Raw genomic sequence first — 26,519 nt, forward strand, 5'->3', positions numbered from 1 at the left:
AAAGTAATAAATACGTTAACAGTATATATGGGTACATATGGTGCTACTAGTGCGGAATGAGCACTTTCCGTGCCTATATGGAAAGTTAAAAGGGCCATTTTTACGTACTCTAAAACGTTATAATTTCCTATTTTCCGCACTTGTATCGTAAATAACTATCTCTGCCTAGTACACCGTTGCCCTAGATTTTTGCCTATGCACCCTAATGAAGTCTGGGTTTGACGGGTTATTCCCACTAGTTACCAAAGTGCGGAATGAGCACTTTCCGTGCCTATATGGAAAGTTAAAAGGGCCATTTTTACGTACTCTAAAACGTTATAATTTCCTATTTTCCGCACTTGTATCGTAAATAACTATCTTTGCCTAGTACACCGTTGCCCTAGATTTTTGCCTATGCACCCTAATGAAGTCTGGGTTTGACGGGTTATTCCCACTAGTTACCAAAGCTAGTTACCACCAAGATGTTACCAGTGGTAACTACTGGGATTTTTTTCCCCACCTTTTACCACTGGTAACTACTGGGGAAAAAAGTCCCACTAGTTACCACCAACTCAGTTTGGTGGTAACTACTAAAACAGTAGAAACCACCAAAATGGTTAGCGTTCAATAGTAATAAAAGCAGGCCAAGTGCGAGTCGGACTCGCGCACCGAGGGTTCCGTAATAAACCTGTAGGTATATATTATTATATGATGTAACTAAAAATTAACGGTTTTCGCAATTTTCCCTTTATCTGTGCTATAAGACGTTGCTTCGTACCGAATTTCAAGATTCTGAGTTCACGGGAAGTACCCTGTAGGTTTTGATTCCCTTGAGAGTGTCGAAAATTGCGGCAAAAACGGCTGTATCTTTTGATTCCGTTGGCATAGAAATTTTAATTTTTTCACAGCTTCAAGGGACAGTAGACCTAATTATTTGATATAAATTTCAGCTTGATACCTCCACGCGTTCCTGAGATAAAGGGTCTTGACAGATAGACGGACGGACGGACAATAAAGTGATCCTATAAGCGTTCCGTTTTTATTCTTTCGCGGTACGGAACCCTAAAAATAGTATATTAAATAGAGTGCTTTAATTAATAATTAATTAAACGTCCAATTAATTGTTAGCTTAATTATAAGTCGATTAGTCTTTCAGTAAACTGCCTTAAAAGCGATCAAAAATATTAAAACCGGTGCAAGTGCAAAAAGAAAAAAAAATGTTTAGAGAGAAATTAACAATATTACAGTTCATTTACATAGAGAAATACAAGCAATCATAATTATACATTATTTATATAGTGCACGAATAGCATAAAACAACTTATTTATTTCTGTAAGAAAGAAGTGCATACATACTGTATGAATTGGCTACTGGTATGCCAAATACAGTACAGTGAAATTGTCATCGCGAGAGCGGAGCGGGCTGTCGCTAAGACCAGCGTAACGTGGCCGAGACATTGATAAAGAGAGCGCGCCAGAGATACGCGTTTATACTGGTTGACCAGAGCGGTCAACACCGCCGAGCTCGCCCAGCAGTTGGCGATAACGTGTATTACGTGTTAATTTTTAATCGCTACGCGCCGATAGAAATTCAATCAATGTTGTTTGTAAATATATATATATATATATATATATATATATATATATATATTTTTACGTATATTAAATATTTTATTTTGTTCTATTTGGAATTATTACATTATATTACTAATTAGATTTTTTTTTATCCATTTTTGCCATCAACCTTGAGAGCATGAGAGTATTTATCTTATTAATTGTGACGTTATCTATGAAACCGGGGTTTTTTGTCAAGGGCGCTTACGCTAGTGTGTAGCGCAGCGTTGAATTTATATAGGAGCATCGTTGATAATGGCTTAAGCGCCATCGACAATAAGTCCCTTTCAATAAATAACGTCACAATTATACGAACGAACAAACAAATCAGTCAAACCGTTTTTTTATTACTTTTAAGGCTTTTTACTGAAACACTAATCACCTTATAACTAAACTATTAATTAATTAACTCATAATTAATTGAACTTCATTATTGATTTTATTACTATTGAACGCTAACCAAATTTTGGTGGTATTTACTGAGAAAAAAAAATCGCACTAGCAGTGGCTACTGGAAAATTATTTCCCAGTAGTTACCACCAAACTAGTGGGATTTTTTTTTTCCCAGTAGTTACCACTGGTAACAACTAACAACTTGGTGGTAACTAGTGGGAATAGCCCGGAATAACCGGTTTGACAAGACAAACAAGCCTTAGGGCTACTTAGAATAGGCGCAGTCAGTACAGTAGTTCATGTTACTATGCATTTTTTGTAAGTTGGTAATAGCATACATACCCTGTATCAGCCTAGACATAAAAGTTGCCAAGCACAGAATGACTTTTAAATACAGAGATTTTATTATAGGCCTTTGGCCCGCTGGAGGTAATAAAATTAGTGATGGAATAAAAAACTAACTTCTTCAATTAATTTATATATAAAATAATTCTACAATTATAAAGAACATAGATTATCGATACATTTAAAGTTAACTTAAAAGTAATGTTGATTAATTGTCTGAGAATAAATAATTTTTATTATTTATTTTATTTTATTAAGAATTTATTGGTAGTAGAGCTCCAGGTTCATTCCGTCGTGGATTTCATCTGTGTATGCAGTTAAGAAAATATTGTTGCTGAAAAAAATTATCCCACTATACCTTATTTATTATTATTATTTATTTATAACTTTTTGACAGTGCAAGCCTTATGGTTTCGTCTTGGCAACATTTTACATGAAAATGTTTTAGGTGGGATTTCACTTCTTTTTGTAAGTTGCTGACAATCTTCCATCCCTATAAGGGGTTGCGGGTGATTTACTAAAAATGCTGAAATATGTATCCATATCTGGGGGCATCTATTATACAATCTGCTTTTTACTGATTCCCCATACAAACTTCAACCCCCTTTTCCCTTCTAAGGTCTTTTTTCACCCTTATGAGCTAATTTTGGGATTGAAAACTATTCTATATCCTCCCCATAACAAAAACTATCTCTATATCAAATTTAAACTAAATCAGTTCAGTGGTTATTGATCCTCCATACAAAATTCCACCACACTTTTGCACCCCGTTAGAGGCTAAAAATTTCAAGTTTTTTTTATTGTTTGTTTACTAATACTATCTTACATACCAAATTTCAGCTTCCTAGGACTTCAGGAAGTACCCTAAGAGTTGATCATCAATGAGTAAGTGAGTCAGTGTCGTCAGTGAACTGGGGTTTTTTTAGATATTAAAACTCTAAACTTAATGTATTATTAACTAAAGAGACTCTTCATCTCTGTTATACTGTAGCAATTGTTTATTTTAAGATTATTATAATATGTTTACCCAGGTAATGTTGTTATGTATTTTTCATGTCACTATATGATGTTACCAGAGGCGGCGTTAGGCATGGGCGATGATCGTTATTTCTTGTGCCACCAGAAGGCCTCGCTAAATGTACCTTGCCCACATAAATTTTCGGTCTTGCCCCGCCACTGGATATTACTGTAAATGTTGTATTGGCTTGTAAAAGAGCCCTTGAGGCCTATTTGCAGAATACACTTTTGAATTCTGATTTGAATTTTCATACTCAATATATGTATGTGTCTCAGTTTTGCCTTAAGCAATCCTATCTCATTCCATGTTTCAACTCTTGTGGCTTAAAACAGAATTTGTTATATTCATTGTTTTGTGAGTACTTGACGACAATATACATATATAATAGATAGAAAACATCCATAACTTAAGAACAAATATCATGACAAACACACACATAAAGGCCTTTACCAGGATTTGAACCCGGAACCGAGGTCACTACTGACTAGGCTAGGAAGCCTAAAACGATCTTGGGACCTGAAAAGTCATTGGAAACATATGCGATAACTATAAAAAGGATACAATCCGATAGTTTGATGTGGTCTTTAAACACGGTGTACCATTTCTTCAGTACTATCTTGTCGTATCGCGTGCCGGTCTGCGCTGCAATCAGCTTCTTGAGGTCGCCCACGGTGTCGTCGGGGTTGCATTTCACCCTCACCTTCTTCCCAAGACGATCGTTGCAAGTAACTTCTAGCATTTTCTAGGGCAACGAGAGCGAACGTTAGCTAGGTTGTTTTCTAGTAGTAAGTTTTATGTATGTTGTGTTTTACTTACAGATTGGATAATTGGTGGGAGTATTTAATTGCTTTTGAAGCAAAACTGTGCTTGTGACTGTTTAAGACGTTTCGCTATATCAACAATAAAATAATAATAAAACATGCAGCGACATCGATGTTGTCTGACAATACATAACGCGTTTAGATATTGCTTGCTGTAAATCATAATTGGCAGAATCATCAACACCTTGATGGAGCCATAACACGAGAAATTGATTGATTAATTGAAGTTTATGTGGTTTTATTGAAATATTTCAAGCGGATTATTATCATAAATTTTTTTTGCTGGTAAACATTTATGCATAATGCAAAAATAACATACACGCATGTTAATATTTATATGTTTATTTTTAATTATTGGTAAGCACTGTAAGATAAAGTTTTCACTTTCATTACAATACTTTGTGGAATCAAAACGTTCGTATTTTTTTTACCTTCTCTTGACGTCACATCCCAATTGAGAAACTTTAATTAATGTTGAAATTAGTTCATATAAACAATATTACAACACATATTTCATAAATACGATTTAAAAATGTTGATACAATTTACAAATTTACAACAATGTCAATGATGTCATAAATAAAGTTATAAAGTCAGTTGCTTGAATAGGAAGGGTCTTCCAACTATCCACACGTCACTCGCAGCGACAGCGACAGTGAGAAGTCAGTGAAGTGAATTTCTTTTCAGTGAATGTGGACATTGTGGTTGTGAATACGCCGAGGAAAATGCAAATTCCAAATGAATACGTTTCTACTGCGGAAGATGTTGCAGATCAGGTGAGGACCAGCATTTTTCGGGCAGTTTCAATATAACAATTAGTCTTAAGTCGGTTCGTACTTTGGATTGGTTCTGTCACGTCACCGAACTTTTTCTTGTTGGCTCGCACCCTGTTGCACGGATTTATGAATGTAAATAATAAAAATAGTTCCGGCACGTTTTGCTGCGTGTGCCAAAAAGATATCAGCGAATTATATAGTGTTCTGTGTCGACATTACATTGGGGCTTACAGATGTTGCCCCTTTTAACCTACTTATCTTGTTGGATTCACGTATAAACCGATAAATCATTATGTTAAATATATTGATGTCACTTTGCAGCTTAGCCAAAGTATGTTGGTTTAAAAAAGTTAAGCCCACAGACAAAACATGTATTTTTTTACTGAAAAAAGTTCTTTAAAAAGTTGGTCCTTTCGCGCGATTTCTCTGTAAACTCGTTCAGGATGCAACATTGTAAACTTTCACCATTACGTAAAACCGAAATGTAGGTAGTTTGTGTTTTACATTTATGTTTCATCACTATGCCATTTCCAGACTACCAATGACTGTTCCTGAAATTTATTGCTTTACACCAAACAGCAGTCAGCCAATACCTGCAGATCAATGAAACTTAAATGATCCTATCACTTTCTGTTTCATGAGAGTAAGGGCTACTTGCATCATTCCACTAACCTGGCATTAACCGGTTATACCTGGAGTAACAATGGTTACCTGTACAATTTGACACTGGGTTTACGGTTTGACCAGTTAACCCCGGATTAGTAGGATGGCGCAAGTGGTGCTTAGACAAATAACTCAAAAAAAGGCTATTTTAAAGGTATAAACAAAGCAAGATTGTGTAGAAAGATCACTATAGTTATTCCACCTGTCAAGTTCGAACTTCGAGACATCGATGTCTTGGCAAGCAAAATGTTTGAAAAAAAAGACAACCTTTAAGCAAAGAATGGTTTTTGTACATGCTTTTATTTAACACATTAGCTACCAATGTTTTCGTAGTGCTACACTCGTACCCGATCACAGCGTTTTCCCGCTTTGTAGAGGAAAGCAACTACGAACAGAGAACCCGCCGAGCGGGTTCTCGGTACTCAATGTGTTAACTTGCAATGTATTTTATATGTTTGGATTATCTTACAAGCTAAATTAGAACTACTTATAGTTGTTAGATTTGTAGCTGGCCCCCAATGGCTTATCCTTTGTCCATTGATAACTAAAATGGCGCATGCCACTACCTGCAAAAAAAGGGGCCCAGTCACTTTAACCGGTTATTTAATTACACTGGTTTATTGAGCATTGGACTAGCCTGCGCTCAGGTGCCAATTAGAATTCTACTACCCTTTTTCTTGCTCTCTCGTCTCTCGTTTTAGTTAACAATAGACAAAGGATAAGCTGTTGGGGGCCAGCTACAAATCTAACGACTATACCATATTTGATTTATTTATTTTATTTTTTTTATTTTTTTCCCATATAGGTATACAAGATACACTTATGTCCGTCAATGTACATTATTGTTACTTATCAGTATGTAGTAATTAACACTTATACATATTTAGTATCTACTCTTTACGTTACAATTTCACATCACAATCTTCCCACACATTTTTAACTGTTAAATAATCTGATACTTTATAGTAGGCTTTCTTAGTTAAATTGGTTTTTATAACTCTTTTAAACATATGGTATGGTAAATCTGTTATGTAACTAGGTATTTTGTTGTAAAAATGGATCGATTGTCCTACAAATGACTTCCTAACTTTTGCCAATCGTAGCCGCCGCACTGCAAGTTTTCCTTTATTTCTTGTATTATAGTTATGTATGTCACTAATTTTTGGAAGATCTTCATAATGCTTCCTGGCGTACATAATAACTTCATAAATAAAGAGCGAAGGATTGAGCTGGAACTTCACATACATATGTAAGTTGGGTAACAATGCAATATTGTGGTACCAAGCTGATCTGATGATGGACACAGCAGGTGGCCACAACTGTTATAAACGAATGCAACCTAATTAAATATAAATAAATATTATAGGACATTATTACACAAATTGACTAAGTCCCACAGTAAGCTCAATAAGGCTTGTGTTGAGGGTACTTAGACAACGATATATATAATATATAAATATTTATAAATACATAGAAAACATCCATGACTCAGGAACAAATATCCATTGCTCATCACAATGCCCTTACCAGGATTTGAACCTGGGACCATCGGCTTCATAGGCAGGGTCACTACCCACTAGGCCAGACCGGTCGTCAAATTGTGTTTGGGTTCATTAGAATTCTCTTACTAATAATACTTAGTTGCCTGTTGAAACAAAATAACATTCAGCAATAGCTTGTATAAAAAAATTGATTTTTTTTTTTCTTGCACTCAAAACTGCAAAGTTAGTTAATAATGTAACCTATTTCAATATGTTCCTTAAAGAAAATACAACAAGCATACATATATTCAAGTTAATTGTGGTCCAATTCAGACAAAATTGAGGTAGTACCACACAGGCAACTTTCTCTTTATGCAAATAATGTTGGCAAATAGCAAACACAACAGTGGACAGTAACTTGGTGTATAAATACTGTATAGTGTAACAACTTATGTACACATTTCCTATGTTTAAAGATGAAAACCAAAACAGGAACAAGTGTTATAATGGCATGGTTTTTGTTATATATTAACAAAACAAGCAAGCATCTGGGGCCTGTTTACACTTTGGTTAGTGTTAAGTGCGAGTTCATATGTGACCGCGGCTGGCAAGAGTCTCACTTTGTGGCTGATAATAATGCAAAAATATTTTTGTACTTTATACAGACCTTAGCCATTGGACAAACCCTGAAATCCCACGTAGGGTTACTTCTCAGGAATGCTCTGATGTTAATATTTTTTAAATTAGAACAAAAGATAAAAAAAAAAATTCGAACAAAAGTTATTTGCAATATCGACAACAAAAAGAAACACACTTTTAATCTTTGGCAGTGTTTTTGACAATTTGTTCGAAATATTTGATAATAATGTCAATTTTCAAAAGTCAGAAGCTTTATTAGTGTCATAAATAAATAAAAACATGGTGTATAGATAACTAATGTATAACTGTTTCCCAATCTGCGCTGCTGTGTGCTCTGGCTCTAGCTGTTAAGAGAAAACAGTTTTCCGCTTCTAAATATCTTCCATTCTCCCTGACTTGGTATTATATTATAGGGTTATTTTTTTTTCATAATTTTGAATAGATACTTATTTATTGACAATAGGCATAATAAGGTATAACTGGAATGTAGAAATTAATATTGTTTACATTATTGATCGGCTCTGCCTTGAAAAGGTTTAATGGCATATGCACACCTTGTTTTTTAACGCGCCGTCGACGCGTGTTTGGCATCGATACACACGCGATACGCACGCAAGTCAGACTCAGCATGTAGATCAATGCACACTGCGTTTTTTAAACGCACCTTTGACGCCGTAATGAGACGCGCGGCTATTCGATACAAATACGCGTTCCTATCACTACAAACGCAAACAAACGGCTGCGTTGAATGAAAAACATGTTGTCTACGCGCGTTCCTAATATGTGCATCAATGGCGTGTAAAAAAACGGTGTGTGCACAGGCTCTATAAGACGGGATATGTAACATAACCGCGTAATTGAATCACAAATGGATCTATGTACAGTCGAGTTCATAAATATGTATACATTTCTTCACCTTAATCCGTTGCAATAAGGTGCAAAAAAATGTTTTCACATTTATGAACTCGTCTGTAATTGACTCTGACAAAGGTCAAGGATTTAAACCAATTGCTTAGTAATTGGCACATATGTGTATATTTTCGATCTTACATATCTCAAACACATAAGGTGACAAAATGTATAAAGGGGCCCGCGGAATACCAGTTCGCAGGACGATATCCTCCTGTCAGTTATTCGCAAAAGCTGACAATCGCGAATAACTGACAGTGGGCCCTTTAGGCAAAAAAAAAAAATCAAAATGCCAAAATTTTGTCTGCAAGTAGGCGTCAAGGGCTCTTTTACAAGTCAATACAACATTTATAGTAACGTCATATAGTGACATGAAAAATACATAACAACATTTCTAAATACAACAGCCAATACCTGGGTAACCATTACATTATAATAATCTTAATATAAATAATTACTACAATACAATAGAGATGTATAGTCTCTATGGTTAAAAGTACATTTAATCTGGAGATGTAAAAGGTCCCCAATGTCAGAGTACTAATATTAATAAAATTTGGAGGTGTAGTCTCTCCAAGTGTCAAGATAAAATTTATACTAAATAAATAAGCCGCGTCTGGACTGTTAAACTAGCAGTCTCATAAACTAATGCTACAGAATACATAACTAGTATGTACCAAGTCTAGTATACAGTTTTTCAAAAACAGTTGCTCAAACAAACTTTTAATACAGTTGCTCAAAAAGTGCTACTTTACGTAGCTGTTTAGCGTGCGGAAAGTTGGATTTCGCGAACTAGTGCTTTTTAGGGTTCCGTAGCCAAATGGCAAAAAACGGAACCCTTATAGATTCGTCATGTCCGTCTGTCTGTCCGATTCTGTCACAGCCACTTTTTTCCGAAACTATAAAAGCTATACTGTTCAAACTTGGTAAGTAGATGTATTCTATGAACCGCATTATGATGTTCACACAAAAATAGAAAAAAAACAATAAATTTTGGGGGTTCCCCATACTTAGAACTGAAACTCAAAAAATCTTTTTTCATCAAACTCATACGTGTGGTGTATCTATGGATAGGTCTTTAAAAATGATATTGAGGTTTCTCATATCATTTTTTTTCTAAACTGAAAAGTTTGCGCGAGAGACACTTCCAAAGTGGTAAAAAGTGTGTCCCCCCCCCGTAACTTCTAAAATAACAGAATGACAAATCTAAAAAAAATATATGATATACATTGCCATGCAAACTTCCACCGAAAATTGGTTCGAACGAGATCTAGTAAGTAGTTTTTTTTTAATACGTCATAAAAATTTAAAAAAAATTTTTTTTCATCAAACCCATACGTGTGGGGTATCTATGGATAGGTCTTCAAAAATGATATTTAGGTTTCTAATATCATTTTTTTCTAAACTGAATAGTTTGCGCGAGAGACACTTCCAAAGTGAAAAAATGTGTGTCCCCCCCCCCCCTGTAACTTCTAAAATAACAGAATGAAAAATCTAAAAAAAATATATGATATACATTGCCATGCAAACTTCCACCGAAAATTGGTTCGAACGAGATCTAGTAAGTAGTTTTTTTTTTAATACGTCATAAAAATTAAAAAAAAAAAAATTTTTCATCAAACCCATACGTGTGGGGTATCTATGGATAGGTCTTCAAAAATGATATTTAGGTTTCTAATATCACTTTTTTCTAAACTGAATAGTTTGCGCGAGAGACACTTCCAAAGTGAAAAAATGTGTGTCCCCCCCCCTGTAACTTCTAAAATAACAGAATGAAAAATCTAAAAAAAATATATGATATACATTACCATACAAACTTCCACCGAAAATTGGTTTGAACGAGATCTAGTGAATAGTTTTTTTTTAATACGTCAATAAATTAAAAAAAAATTTTTTTCATCAAACCCATACGTGTGGGGTATCTATGGATAGGTCTTCAAAAATGATATTTAGGTTCCTAACATCATTTTTTTTCTAAACTGAATAGTTTGCGCGAGAGACAGTTCCAAAGTGGTAAAATGTGTGTCCAAAGTGGTAAAATGTTGAACAAGATCTAGCAAGTAGATTTTTTTTTAATACGTCTTAAATGGTACGGAACCCTTCATGCGCGAGTCCGACTCGCACTTGGCCGCTTTTACTTTTCCACTTGTTCCAATTCATGACTACTTATTGATGAGTGTTAATGTTAGTTTCCTTTAAAAGTCGTAATCAGCATAAAAATCTACTGTTAATGTAAAAATAATAAATATAAGCATATTTCATATTAGGGTTCCGTAGCCAAATGGCAAAAAACGGAACCCTTATAGATTCGTCATGTCCGTCTGTCTGTCCGATTATGTCACAGCCACTTTTTTCCGAAACTATAAGAGCTATACTGTTCAAACTTGGTAAGTAGATGTATTCTATGAACCGCATTAAGATGTTTACACAAAAATAGAAAAAAAACAATAAATTTTGGGGGTTCCCCATACTTAGAACTGAAACTCAAAAAATCTTTTTTCATCAAACCCATACGTGTGGGGTATCTATAGATAGGTCTTTAAAAATGATATTGAGGTTTCTAATATCATTTTTTTCTAAACTGAATAGTTTGCGCGAGAGACACTTCCAAAGTGAAAAAAATGTGTGTCCCCCCCCCCCCCCCCCCCCCCACCCCCCCCTGTAACTTCTAAAATAACAGAATGAAAAATCTAAAAAAAATATATGATATACATTACCATGCAAACTTCCACCGAAAATTGGTTTGAACGAGATCTAGTGAGTAGTTTTTTTTTTAATACGTCATAAAATTTTAAAAAAAAATTTTCATCAAACCCATACGTGTGGGGTATCTATGGATAGGTCTTCAAAAATGATGTTTAGGTTCCTAATATGATTTTTTCTAAACTGAATAGTTTGCGCGAGAGACACTTCCAAAGTGGTAAAATGTGTGTCCAAAGTGGTAAAATGTTGAAGAAGATCTAGTAAGTAGATTTTTTTAATACGTCTTAAATGGTACGGAACCCTTCATGCGCGAGTCCGACTCGCACTTGGCCGCTTTTTTGCTAACGCCGCTACAAAGACAAAATACTTGAAAATACCGTACACACTCCGACTCCGACACAAAAGAACTATAACCTGTAGGTAGTTTTTCAAACGCTATTTTTTCCCTACTCGTCTGATGAAAAGTGAAGATAGAACCGTATATATTATGTAGCGTACTGATTCAATAATAAGACCATTCATGCTGTCATTAAGAGGATAGTGGACCGCTCCATTTTCCTCTCTGGTTATTAATATAACAGTATACATTTTTACGCAATTTGATGTATATTAACCATAGCTATGCCCCTTCGTTTGACTTTTTTTTAATTGTTATAGCTTATAAGGGTGCTCTTAGCATTTGCGCGGAATTGGTTATTCGCTCCTAACTCAAATAATAGTCAAAAAATCGACTAAAACTCAAACGAAACAAAATATGGTCAATATACATCAGAAATCAACTATCTGGCCGGTCAGGTCATAATGCCATCTCTTTCACTCTTGGTTGGTCTTAACAAGGGTAAAGGAGATAGCATTATGATCTCAGTGGCCAGTTAGTTTTGCGGCAAGTATAACCCAAGTATTTTATTTTATTATGGCAACAAACAGTCATTACATGAAAAGATACAATATAAATGGACTACGGAGAAGACAAACAGTGCCGAAACATTTTTCAAGTTATATCGTGGAAACATATAGGAGTTGATACTGAGTGGTAAATTGATTCATCGTGTAACACAACTTATACTATTTACTTATATTACTTTATGATATTTAACAAATTTAATTCATATGACCAAAATAATAAGAATCAAAGTCAAATGGCGTTCTATAAGTTTTAATTGTGTGTCGACAGATGGCAGTAAATTATCGTCGCTACAAAGTTTTCTTTGAAAATACTCCCCTATCTTAAATTCTCTTTGATTGCAATGCCGCTGATGCCGAATTTGCCTCAAATCCAGTCTAGAATAGAAATTGCGTATTTGGCACTAGTCAATGATTGGGTCACCACGCTTTATCACGTAACCTTGATTATGATATAAAATAAAACTTATAGTTACACATTTAAATGTATGTTTATTTTATTACCTTAACAGATAAGATATTTGTCGTGTATCATGCTTATGTGACAGTATTTTTTATCGGTATTACTTAATTGGCATTTCAACGTGTAATTTCTTGTGTCGTTAGTTAATAGTCACGATGTTGCCTCGGGTTTCGTAATGGCCACGTCAAGGTCATTATTAGGTACACAACACTGTGTTGACACATGGAGTTTACCGTTTATTTCCTTTTTTGTTGCATTTTTACGTGGTGCAAGACTGTATTTCGGCGATTTTCTATTGATGCATTTTTGGGTTTGTACATTTATGTTTCGGTTTAATGAAACAGTACCTGGGCGACCGAGCTTTGCACGGTTGTAACTATTTATTGTAATATGGTGGTGTATATGTGATAATCTTAACTACATTTTTTTACTAAATTAAACTTGTCTAAAACAATAAAAATAAAACAAAAGTTAGCCACCGGGCGAGATTCCAAACCGTAACACTCGTATCTAGCCGTCCGCGTCTTAACCTTAACCCGCTGGACCAGACGGACAGTGGCCAGCAGCACGAAATTAGCGACCATATTCTGCGTCGAAAGAAAAACGCATGAAAACTCGAAAACACGCGTTTTCCCAAACATAAGACTAATCTAGATCGATTGTATACCCCCAAAAACCCCCCTATTCCAAATTTCAGCGAAATCGTTAGAGCCGTTTCCGAGATCACAGAAATATAATATATATAAGCCCTCTCGCGCATGAGAGGAGGCCTGTGCCCAGCAGTGGGACGTATATAGGCTGAATTATATATATATATATATATATATATATATATATATATATATATATATATATATATATATACATATATATATATATATATATATACAAGAATTGCTCGTTTAAAGGTATAATGAAACATTATTATTGTCTTGTGTATATGTTCGAATAAATCATCAGGCAACCAAAACTCACTATTACTTTGCTACCAAGTTCAAAGCCATAATTAACTGTATTAGTGATGAAATTAGATTGCTCTCAGCGAAGCGCTGATGGCCTAGCGGTAAGAGCGTGCGACTTGCAATCCGGAGGTTCAAACCCCGGCTCGTACCAATGAGTTTTTCGGAACTTATGTACGAAATATCATTTGATATTTACCAGTAGCTTTTAGGTGAAGGAAAACATCGTGAGGAAACCGGAATAATCCCAACAAGGCTTAGTTTTACCCTCTGGGTTGGAAGGTCAGATGGCAGTCGCTTTTCTAGCTTTCACTAATTCTTGGGATTAGTTGCCAAGTGGACCCTAGGCTCCCATGAGCCGTGGTAAAATGCCGGGACAACGCAAGGAAGATGATGAGTGGGTTTTTTTATGATAGAGGAGGCAAACGCGCAGACGGATCACCTGATGATACGCTTTGGTTGTCGTCTGACGAAATGATACAAGCGCGCCTTTCTATACTCTGTACCTTCAGGTACTTAAATAAAAGTAAACATAATCTACCCTCAAATGACTCCTTAAGCCAGTTGAGGGTAGATGAAAACATTACATGGCCAAATGATGTAAGTTAAAGTCAGGTCGTTCAGTGACAGATCCAGGCGGTTTTGTATTTGGTTGGTTAACCAATAAATAAATAAATTTAATAGGATATAATTGCACAAATTGACTAAGTCCCACGGTAAGCTCCATAAGGCTTGTGTTGAGGGTACTTAGACAACGATATATTTAATATATAAATATTTATAAATACTTAAATACATTAAAGACACCCATGAGTCCCATGTCTCAGGAACCATCCATGCTCATCACACGAATAAATGCCCTTACCAGGATTTGAACCCGGGACCATCGGGGAAATGTTATAAATACCCGAATATGTACAAATTCTTTGTTTACTTTTATTTAAATACCTAAAGATACAGAGTATAGATAACACGGCAAGCGATTTTGAAATGTATATAATAACAGTTACATTTCATATTTCAAAGACGTAATGTAATCTTACAAATGCGATCTACTATGCGAAATTAGACGCATCAATTATTTGCGTATTCTTCATGGTACGCTCGTCTAAGGTTCAAACTGACTTGATTATCAATATTAACGGTATGCTTAGCAATTAAAGTCTGCAGCTGTACATTATTTTACGTAAAAGGTAGACGCACCTTGTTACCCGACTTCGGGAAGAGTTATTACTTATTATTTTGGTAGTCAGTCTAATGTGTGCTCCTAAAGGTAAAGGGGATGAGGATTTTTTTGAGAAACAAATCTATAGTCTGTGCGGAAATACATCCCACGACTCTTCTCTTTCCGAACAGACTAGTCGGTTGTGTATGTATAGTCACGCTCCGTAATTGTTGAGCTATTTAGGGCTCTAGCTGAATTGGTTATTAATACTTATGGAATGTCCAATTTAGCTAGAACCCTAAATGGCACAACTATCGCGGAGCATGACCTTACAAGCATTGTTTGTACGTGATTCTATTATATTTAAATTTCAAACTTGTGCCTGCGTTCGGAGCCCGAGTGAGGCTAAGAACAAACTGATGCTGGAAAAAGTACAGAAAGCGTTTCTACGTTTTTTATATAAAAAAATATACGGTTATTAACCATACATGTACCCAACACAGTTTTTGCTTGGCGTTTTGGGCTTTAATTCGCTAGGTGCGTAGAAGCAACGTGCGGTTGATTTCGTCCTGTAAGGTAGTCCGAAACATAATCAATAGCATGGAACGCACAACATCCTGAACCGCATTATTGTTCCTTCGAACAGAAGACCTACCGCGAACCACGTTCGACGTGTTGCCTCCCTGTCACACTTACGTACGAATTTACAAGTGCGACAGAGAGGCAACACGTCGAACGTGGTTCGCGGTAGGTCTTCAGATCTCGCCGGCGCCCCTAGCTGCAGTTGTCAAACAGCGCAGAACCGCGTGCTACCGCGGCTCGCCGCCACTCACCATTGTGTGATATGATCAACACGTTGAACGGGCTTCTGAGTAACGATCTACAAGTAGATATATTTACTGATCCCTGGTCTAAACTAGCGTCCAGGTGCCTCGCTTACTGTGAGAGTATGAATGAGTGTAGAGATGAAGAGTAATTTCTACACTGTTTCTTATGTATAATTGTGTTAATTAATATCCATAAATTGCAAGTGTAATTGGTGTAAACCGTTCTTGTAAATACTATAAAGAATAAAAATAAAATAATAATATTAGCCCGAGAAATGGTTAATAAACTGGACTTCTAAATACACCTACTATAATTTTTTTTTTGTTGTCCAGGTGATACGAAAAGGCAAAAATGTCCTGCCCACGGTTGCCAGGCTGTGCCTCATCAGCACGTTCCTCGAGGACGGGCTCCGCATGTGGTTCCAGTGGTCAGAACAGCGCGACTACATGGACATGTCGTGGGGCTGTGGCAAGTTCCTCGCAACCATGTTTGTGGTGAGTCATCTTTCCAGTTCCTGACCGTTGTAGTAACGTCCATAATAATATGTGGGTCAAAATTCTTTCGTTGTCTAAATATATATTCATATATAAAAAAATAATAAATACTATAAGGACATTCTTACACAAATTGACTACGAGTAATTCCCATGGTAAGCTCAAGAAGCCTTGTCTTGTGGGTAGTCAGACAACGATACCTATATATAATATACAAATACTTAAATACATAGAAAACTTCCATGACACAGAAACAAATATCTGTGCTCATCACACAAATAAATGCCCTTACCGGGATTCGAACCCAGAACCATCTGGTTCATAGGCATGGTCACCTACTAGGCCATACCGGTCGTCAAAATCATATACCATATATATCGTTGTCTAAGTGCTCAGAACACAAGCTTCATTGAGCTTACTATAGGACTTAGTCAATTTGAGTAATAATGTCCTATATTATTCAATAGAATTATTTGTTTATTATTTATTTAAAGATTTTGTCTCCCAATGTTCAATTAGAAGAACGTTAGACTCTGGCCACGTTAATTTTGCACAAAGTAGTACAGTAAGAATCCTACAGATCCGAATATGCTCCATACTTGACGTGGTACCATCGCCCACACTGTTAACATCGGTGGACCTTATTACAAAAGGCATAAGGTCCACCGATGTTGCTGTTTGAACTAGGCATTAAAACTTAGCGTGGTTCGACTATACTTCTAGTTATAATTCTATTGAAGATAAGCGACGCATTTAACTCAAAATTGTATGGAATTTTAATATCCCATACAAGTTGAGTCGTGACATTCATATACTTTATTTTACCGATAAGATACATTAATTCATCACGATTTTGAAGCGAGACATATGGAAGTAGGTACAGTCAAGTGTAAAGATATGGGTGCACACAACTTAGTCTAAAATATGTCTTGTTGCGAATGCAACTTATAATTGTATATAAATATTTCCAATGCAGTAGCTAAACGCAGCCGTCGGGCTCAGCTAGTATTCGGAGGCTTTTTCAAAAGCGCCAATAGGAGCGCTCCACAAATTTTGTATCGTAGCCAATCAGAGGCACTTAAATTTAAACCACCATTTGTACTGATCAAAATCTTGCAAATCACTCTCTCATCATCCTCCATACTATGAACAATCAACACTCACTTTCTACACTCAACCGTTTTGGCTAGAACCCCTTTTTAACCCAGTACCTGTCTACTTATCCTGCCTTCGGACGGCGTCGGCCGTGACATCGGGACAGGATCGATTTTCGTTTCCCGAAATATCAGCATCAATTACAATATTTCTTGATGTAAAAAAGTAGTTAACTGCAAAAAATATCAAACATTCAACATTTTTGGCAATTCGAGACGAGAGAGAGAGAGAATGTAGAAAGTTTTTTGTTTATGTTACGATGTTCTTATATTTCGTGAAACGTAAAACTATCTTGCTCGGGCAAGACGTCGATGCCGAGGTCAGCAACGATCGTAAGACCCGACAGCAGGATAAGTTTAATAAGCCCTATCCGAGCAATTTTCCAAATCCAAAAATAGCTATGTTAGTTTGGGCAGTTTGTCTATATTTGGAAATGTGTGGGTACTTAATTTATTTTTTTCTGTGACCCTTATATCAATCAAATATGTAACTTTCATTGATTTACTTAATACGGGCGTTCTATTGTGAATTGATTGGATTTAATACGCTATTATATTTTGATATTCCTTACTTTCGAGTAAATTTATCAAAGGATCGCTTAACCAACTAACGAGTATACGAATAGTTGACGAAATACAATTTATACCGATTCGCCGTTAAATTTGTTCAAGAGATCGGTGTCAATTATATTTCTTTTACTATATACAACGATTGCAACGTAGAATGTAGCTGTACCCAGCCAACAGATAAATAATTAAAACACTCCATTGAAATCATACTTAGACCACCGACAATACTTCCATACCACTTATGTCTACACAAATTTTCAGCAAATTAAACGAAAGACGAATACGCGCCGCCGTCGCCGATTTTTTCCCAAAACGCCGACACCGATCATTTTTAGTCGGCGCACACGTTACACCATATAAAGGGCTTAGTAGTTTTGCGGAAACATTATCATAAGGTGTAAATGAGAGACTGTATTTTTTGTTGACAGATTATAAATCTGCTGGGTCAGATTGGAGGATGCGTGATGGTGCTCGGGAGGCTGAAGGTGGACATCGCTTGCGGTGTGCTCTTCTTCATTGTAGTTCTTCAGGTATGTCCCTTTTAGTGTGAAAACTGAGTTGATGCTCAAGCGGCAGCGACCGTTTAGTATTCTTTTTGACAATATGACTAAATCTTTTAAAAAAAGTGGTATTTCCAATGTTGTACCTTGGGGGAAGTAGTTATTAATTACACATTAAATTATAATCTAATTAGTATTCTCGAACTTCTCACTGGTAATTACGATATAATGAATAAGTAACAGTAAGTATACTTAATTTTCACAAAACACATTAGTCCAAATAACGGACATAAGTATACCGTGCCTGTCGTCACTACATCTAAGATATGAGGTTCCATTCGAACCAAATTACATAGTGCAATTTGTATCACGTATAGTACCAAAACGAATTGGAACAGCGGGTGTAAAACACTTTCTGCATAGAACTGTAATTTATGTATCAGGGATTTAAAACACAGTATACTGTTAAAGGAGAAAACACCATATATCATTAAATTAAGGATTTAATACACCAAAACATAGAAAACAGGCATAGCTTAGATAAATTTTACTACGACGCCGGTAATGGCGGGCGATCTCCGCTGATAATCCGCGCTACGCCAATAGTGCTGTCACAATATAAGGAAAGTGTCTTTTCGGTGTACATGGTGCTGTGACCAATCTACGACACCGTACGTAGGGACCTTAGGGACGCACTCTAGCAAGCCACATAATCGATTATAAATTCATGTTAAGAAAACTGCTTTACAGGTCGAATATTGTAAGCTCGTCTAACATTGCGACCTTCCTTCCAGACATTCGCCTACAGCATACTATGGGACATGCAATTCCTGCTCCGTAACCTCGCCCTCATCGGCGCCCTGTTACTAGTGGTCGCAGAAGCCCGCGCCGAAGGCCGCAGCCTGTTCGCCGGCGTACCGTCCCTGGGAGAGAACAAGCCGAAGACGTACCTCCAGCTCGCTGGGAGGATCCTGCTCGCATTCATGTTCATCACGCTGCTGCGGTTCGAGGTGTCATTCGTACAGGTGAGGCGAATTGTACTAAGATATGTTAATCCACCTTAAAGGGGTCCCTAACGCCAATGACCTTCGATCTGAATCCCTTAGTTTTTTATTGTTTTTTGTAGCTTATCATATTACAGGCAACGGCTGTAAGCAATATAGTATACCATATTTACTTCAAAGTTCACTATCTTTGAGATATTTGGCATCAATGTTGAACAGTTTGAGGCCAAAAAACTGGTTTACTGGCCATAACTTTTGTGTTAATTAGTTGAAAATTAAAATCTCTGACCAGTTTTCAGAGACGTCAAAGACGAATCCAAATGTGTAAATTTCGTTCATGTAAAAACCTTCACAGCAATCTAGTAATGAAAAAAGTGGTTTTTGAGACATCGTTTAAAAAAATAAGTGTTAATTTCTTTCAAAATCCGGCAGATCAGAATGGAGATAAAATATTGAAGAACCGATAGCCGTTTGTCTTATAATTCTATCTATAGTAACGACTTAAAACTAGTCAAAAATCGATGAAAACCGTTACTAGACGGAGCACATAAGACATTGTTGGTTATTTTAGTTGCGCCCACAATTACGATCTGTACTCGTGTTATTTAAAAATATTTACAAGGCTTTAGTGGTGTACCTGGGCTATCATAATATAAAATGGTGTAGAATACAACTCAGTTGTGCTGCTCGAATCGTAGAATTTTACAATTTACAAGTAATTTTTTTACTTATGAGTGGTGACCTCGTGCTTTTTGTAAACGCTTCACAATACGGTGTTTATGTATACTGTGTCTTAACCGCAATGGCGATTAGCAGCCTCTCCTAGCTTCATCCACTAGTGTCTATTAGGACGTAAAGTAAAATCAAAGTACTAGACCGAGCGGGCACTAAAAAAAATAAAATAAAAAAATATAAAATATTTATTTCAGACTCATTGAATCCATATCTTGTTAGTCTCACTTAAATTCTGAATCCTATAAACTAAATGTTAGTAAATTTATAACAAAATTAAATAACACTATCTATTTTGCACTCCATGTTACAATGTTGACCCAATGCCTTAATATAGGGCAGTCGAGGCGTCCGGCTAACATCCTCAGGATGTTGTTATTGCTGCCTCTCATTCGTCTCAGCAAAGAGGCTACCCTATTGCGTATGATGGCATGGAAGCCATCCTCCGCCTCGGCAAACATGCCTGACGCACTGCAATGACAAGGCAGCTTTAACAACATCCTGAAGATATTATTGTACTGTATACGGAGCGCGTTATAAACGCGTTTCGTATGTTTCACCCATAGACTGCATGCGTAGAAGGACGAACTAAGCGTTTCCATTATTTTGGGCAAAAATGCTTTTGTAAGTCCGGTTGTTATCTCTACTCTACAGGCAACATTTCTTCTCGATTTAGTTTTCTCTTTGTCGGATTCTTGGTCTCTGAGCCACTAGTTATTGTACTTTCAGACGCATCTGACAATATAATAGTTACTTGTGTATCTAAACATTTTCCTTTCTGGTTCAGTAATATTCCTTACATTTCCTCGAAGCGACGTACATACATTAAGTCTCATCAAGTTGATCGACCCACGTATTTGACAGATAATTATTCTGACGTTAGCAGAGCGACGTCAGTTACGTTGTCATGACGTAGTAAGTACTAAAGCAAATTTGTTTGAACAGAACGAATTTCCAATTCGTCCTGCTTTGGATAATGGTAATTTATTCATGGCTTGCGTTGGATAAAATAATAACGTGTGTTATTTTAAGGTTGCGAGGGTTATGAATTGTGTTCTATTTTTTTACATCAATAATATAAATTCTCAAGATTGACTGTTTAAAACGCACGGAATTTAATATCACAATAAAAAAATTACGAAGCAGAAGTTGAAATGAAGAGTTCTAAATTTCGCTTAAATCTTATATGATTGTCTAATACGTGTATAAGGGACGCGATGGCTTTACTAAAAAAAGTTGTATGATACATATTAAAACATTGAAGCTGTTTGCCCTAGCCAGGGTCCAGTAGACCATTTTAAAGTCCTAACGTAAAAAAACATCTTCCAGCTTTGACAATGCCTAAAATCAAGACACCTATTAAGCAATATTAACCTGAAAATTTGAGTGTTCCACTCATTAAGCAAAAGGTTACCTTATAGGGATAGGTTCGCCTTTGTACTTCAATTTTTATAAATTATTATGTATGTTGTAGTTGCTTATACTGAGATAGTTATAGCCCAATATATTGTAACTATAGGACTGAGGATGTACTGGAATATATTTAACCACTTCGACTGCCATCATCTATTTGATGCTGACAGTACTCTACCCTAAGGTTGTCTGGAAGAGATCGCTTACAGCGATAAGACCGCTTGTTGCTACCTTTCTTTACATTGTAAATCTGTTTTTAAATTTATTTTCTTTGTGGTGCAATAAAGAATATTGACTTAATTTACTTACTTACCCTTTATTATGTATTATGCAACAAAGTGATTAAATCACTAGTACATTTAATTATATTTCAAGCTAACTTCATTTCTTCGCATTTCAGATCGTGCAAGACATCCTCGGCAGCATTCTTATGGTCCTAGTAACAATCGGGTACCGTACCAAATTGTCCGCGCTGATGCTCGTGTTGGTACTCACTGTGCTCAACCTGTACCACAACGCGTGGTGGGCAGTGCCCAGCTACAAGCCGCTTAGGGACTTCCTTAAATACGACTTCTTCCAGGTAAGAATATACAACAGTTTAACAAACCTTTTTCAGCTACTAAGACATTCATAGTGTATATAGGTCGCCAGTATGGTACCGTACCAAGTAGTGGTGGGCCGTGCCAACTTTACAAGCCGCTTAGGACCTTCCAAGTAAGAACGTACAAATTAAAGATGTTTACAAAGTACCTATGTAAAACACTAATATGGAAGTGGGCAGGACATATGCTAAAAAAAACTTAGAAATGGACTAGGAAGATAACAGAATGGTTGTGAACCAAGTTGGCCAATGGAAATGTTAGGAAGATGACCTCAGAAGAGTGGCCTTCCGTGAATGCGGTTTTACGAACCCTATATACTATTTAAGTTCAAGCGCTGGATTAGGTATTGTATGGGCGAAACTGGAAATCATCTTTTATAGTTCAGGATGGATTTGACTTAGATTAGAGATAGGGAGAAATGGAAATCTTTAGAGGAGGCTTTCGTCGAAACACAAGCTGTTATGGAAGAAATGATATTATAAGATTATGACATTTAAAACTTTCGCGCTTGAACACTTATTTTAACCTGGTCTATTGCGAATTTATTTTTTTGCCTTTATTTCCGACATTTAGACGCCGGTTTCACTGGTCATGGTCGGGGATAACTGATGTCCCAGTAAAATGTCCAAAGTAAAATCCTAAGAAAAGTCTGAAACAAAATAGACCCGCGTTAGACTTGGTTTAAATATGTTTAAAGAAATACTATTGTTATCAATGTAGAACTGCAATCAAGGCTTGTGTCGTTATGTTACTTTCCCTTGCTACTTTTTTTAAATAGAGCGTGTAGAAGTTTAGTACGTGTTTATATTATTTATGACTATAAATATTAATTATGTCCACAGACACTATCCGTGATCGGCGGTCTGCTCATGATCGTCTATTTGGGCCCCGGCGGCGTAAGCATGGACGAACACAAGAAAAAGTGGTAGGCAGTGCGTTAAGGACGTTACACGGTGCGATATGACGTTGACAAAGGAGCGTCGCGGCCGCCTGTATATATACAATTAAATATAATAGTGTCGATGTTAACGTCACTCTACAAGTGTGTTTGTGAATATTAGGGGCCGGTGTTTAACCTGTATCCTAAAAGGTATGTGTGTTAGTAATTTGTAAACCCTTTTTAAACTACCTTTTTGAGCTTAGCGATTTATTTTACCATTGTGGGATATCGGTATATTTACCGGTCACCGTAATGATTAAGTTTTAGGTCCCTTGTTAGATGTTTTATGTATAAACGCCGACGCCGTCTAAAAGATGGTTACAGCGTTCAAGTCGGACATTAAGTCGGTTCAAACATCACCTTGTTCAGAATAGTTTCGAGAAACAGAATAGCTAGAATAACGCACGACTACATAGTAAAGGAATTGTTGGAAATAATCTATAATATTATATGGGTTTTAATCTTAGACATTTTTAATTGTACTGGCCATCATGCGGCCGCGGCCGGCTCCGTCATGTTTTGTGACGGACCCGCGCGGGCGGTGCTCCATAATCGTCTGTAATATTAAGAGAATAAGATTCTGTTTTCAATTGCCGACGCGCGGGTAATTATTATTAGTTAACGAGACGACAATAATAATGAGGGCACAGATGACTATGACCACAATTTCCAAACACTCCCCATTATTACTGGGTCTCAACCTTATTGTTACACAGCCATGTCATTTTTTCTTCTTACATGGAGCCGTAGCCTTCTTATTTTTTGTTTTTATCAGTATTTCATAGTTTTGTGGTGGTGTGTGCGAATATCTAATATTTTTAAGTTAAATTTAAATTCTATATAGAACACATTAAGGCTCCTCCTCCCGCAAAATACCGTAAAAAAGTTACTTTGAACCATTTTTTTATATTATATATTAGGACTAGAGCAAAAAAAAAAAAATCACAATCTACAAGATATGAGCAGAGAAATTGTTTTTCGGGAAATCTATTTTAATTTAAAAATCGTAATTTCACTCCTATTTCTTTTAGTTGTATCCTTATTAATACTGCAATTTTACAGTCTTTCTCAAAAAACACTATAAAATGATTTGGTTTTCTTGCTTTAAGCAAATTCATACAAATATGCCTAAATTCCTAAAAAAAAAATCTTAAATCAAAATTCTATTTCAAACGCATAGTTCTGCGCGCTCGATCTTTTTTAGCGGGTGGTGCGGTGAGGAGTATAAGCTCCGCTTACAAGCGAGAGGTCGTTGGCGTCGGATGCAGCCTTAAACAGCAGCGAATTGCGAGATTTTTTTTGTTTGCCACCATTATTCTCTTAGTAATTATGGGACATTTCTCTTCCCCGCTAGTTCACTTTTTCGCTCTGCCCTGTTTGCTTATAGACAATCCCGAGTGTTTTGATTAATATTGTGTCTACTTGAGATATCGCTTGGTTTGATTTAAATCTGCGCGTAAGCGGTTAGGCCACTTCTCGGGATGTTATATCTGCAAATTCAATAGGTGCTAAAGAATATAATTCGCACACATAACCGCGCTCCATAAACTTCGATTTTGAACTGATTTTTTCCACAAACGAGTGATATTTTGAAATCGGATTGTTTATAATATAAGCTTAATGACTGAGGGATCCCTTTACGTAGGTAACGATAAGACTCGCCATTTTTGAATATTTGTATTTGACGCGCCGCAGTAGCGCGCTATTTTGAATACTTACTGTAGTGAACGCGATATTCCAGGTCGCCCGCCGTCGACATCTAGTCGGCGTACTCGTGTAAATGTCGGCGCGCACGTCTCAAAGTCGGCGCGTCGGCGTTTTTTATAAATTGTCGAGCCTTATCAGCAATATGTTTCATTCCGTATACCCTGTTATGATGTCGTTGTAAATATATATTTTGTACTTATCGTGTGGACCCTTAACAATTGTATAAATTTAAGGTTGTAAGAGCTAGATAGCGACTGCTTATTTCTTAAAGATTATATTTTAAAAGTTAACTTATCGTATTGTTTAGCATCCTTCCTCGGCGGTAAAATAAGCAAAATTCAAATATGTAATCTTTATGAAATATGTAGTTTTAACCTTTTGATCGCCAAAGACGTCATATGACGCGCGCGGCTACAGCCCAATATCAACCTTCATGCGTATCGACAAGGTTCACGATTACGCGCCGCGTGCTATAGGCGTGGCGTTCAAAGGGTTAATGTAAATGGGTATAATTCCATTAGCCATAAGTTGACCCGGGCTGGCATCACACGACTTTACATTATAGACGCAAAATATATGGTTTACAAAATATTTTCAAATAAAAGACTATTATTATATTTATTTTTATATTTTTTTTATTATTTTGATGTAATCTTCGATCCATTTGGAATCCTCGACTTGTTCTGAATAAAAATGACATTAATAATTGCTTTTTCATTTTCGCTTCTGCAAAGAGAATTTGAAATAGAGGTGGATTGTCAAAGAAAACTTTGTAGCCACAGTACATTTACTGCCATCTTTCCACACATGATTAAAACTTTTAGAACGCCATTTGACTTTGATCCTTATTCTTTCATTGATATGTGTGAAATAGCAGAAAGTGGTGCGCTACAGTAAATTTACTGTGGCTACAAAAATTTCTTTGACATTACAACTCTATTTCAAATTCTCTTTGGCTTAAGACACCCTTGTTTCATATATTTTATTTGATTGTAATTAGTGTCGGATCGGATCGAACCGGGATTTTTGGCGAACGATACTGAAGGTTTTTTTTACTCTGCTCGGCCGAAAAAGAAACTAATAGACGTGTTATAGGTAAAAAACTTAAGTAAGTCACCTGTTGTATGTAGTTGTGACGTGTTCGAATAGACAATACATGTTTAAAAGACACACACAAACAAAACAAATGTCTATTCGAACACGTCACAACTACATACACCAGGTGACTTACTTAAGTTTTTTACCTATACAATCGTTGAAAATATGTAGGTGCCCTTTCTTTTTAGACATATGGATATTAAAACACCTATAATTCGTGCAAGTGGTATAAAAGCCGCATAAGTGCGTGTCGGACCACGCCTATTTTGTTTAAGAAAACCTGCACTGTGGATCTGAAAGTATGCTATTTTTTATATAATAAATTATCTAAAAAAAAGGAAAAAAAAAGAAGAAAGAATGACTATAGCCCATGGAATCGGTATATTATACCTAACATTAAATGAGGTAGTTGTTTTTTGTAATATATTGGTAGTGATAAAAAACAAATCCATTAATTATAAGATGTAATGTTTTGAAAAGATATGGCCCGCCGAGTTTCTTGCCGGTCCATATTGGGATACCCTCCTCCAATTGAGGGAGGATTTAAATCTCGGGTCAGAGGTGTAGGGTTAGAGCCGGTGTAGCTTTATTTGACGTTCATAAGCGCGTTCTCTCATCTTTATCAAGTTTTCCACCTTGGGATCAT

General features: G+C 36.3%; 2 protein-coding genes across 2 annotated transcripts; one reads left to right on the plus strand and one right to left on the minus strand.

Annotated features, from left to right (window-relative positions):
- Positions 1-2,448: 2,448 nt before the first annotated feature.
- Positions 2,449-4,335, minus strand: LOC133529154 (ubiquitin-like protein 5). The gene is made up of 3 exons (XM_061866797.1): positions 4,166-4,335; positions 3,911-4,091; positions 2,449-2,636 (listed from the first exon to the last, which is right to left on the minus strand). The coding sequence occupies exons 2-3, from the start codon at positions 4,086-4,088 to the stop codon at positions 2,593-2,595; spliced, it is 222 nt and encodes a 73-aa protein (XP_061722781.1). The 5' UTR covers positions 4,089-4,091; positions 4,166-4,335; the 3' UTR covers positions 2,449-2,592.
- Positions 4,336-4,789: 454 nt separating this feature from the next.
- LOC133529072 (surfeit locus protein 4 homolog) lies at positions 4,790-25,481 on the plus strand. Its single transcript, XM_061866693.1, has 6 exons — positions 4,790-4,946; positions 15,992-16,153; positions 18,306-18,407; positions 19,172-19,402; positions 21,927-22,106; positions 22,971-25,481. The coding sequence occupies exons 1-6, from the start codon at positions 4,896-4,898 to the stop codon at positions 23,055-23,057; spliced, it is 813 nt and encodes a 270-aa protein (XP_061722677.1). The 5' UTR covers positions 4,790-4,895; the 3' UTR covers positions 23,058-25,481.
- Positions 25,482-26,519: the final 1,038 nt, after the last annotated feature.

The sequence above is a fragment of the Cydia pomonella genome, chromosome 1 (assembly GCF_033807575.1).
Source record: "Cydia pomonella isolate Wapato2018A chromosome 1, ilCydPomo1, whole genome shotgun sequence".
NCBI lineage: Eukaryota > Metazoa > Arthropoda > Insecta > Lepidoptera > Tortricidae > Cydia > Cydia pomonella.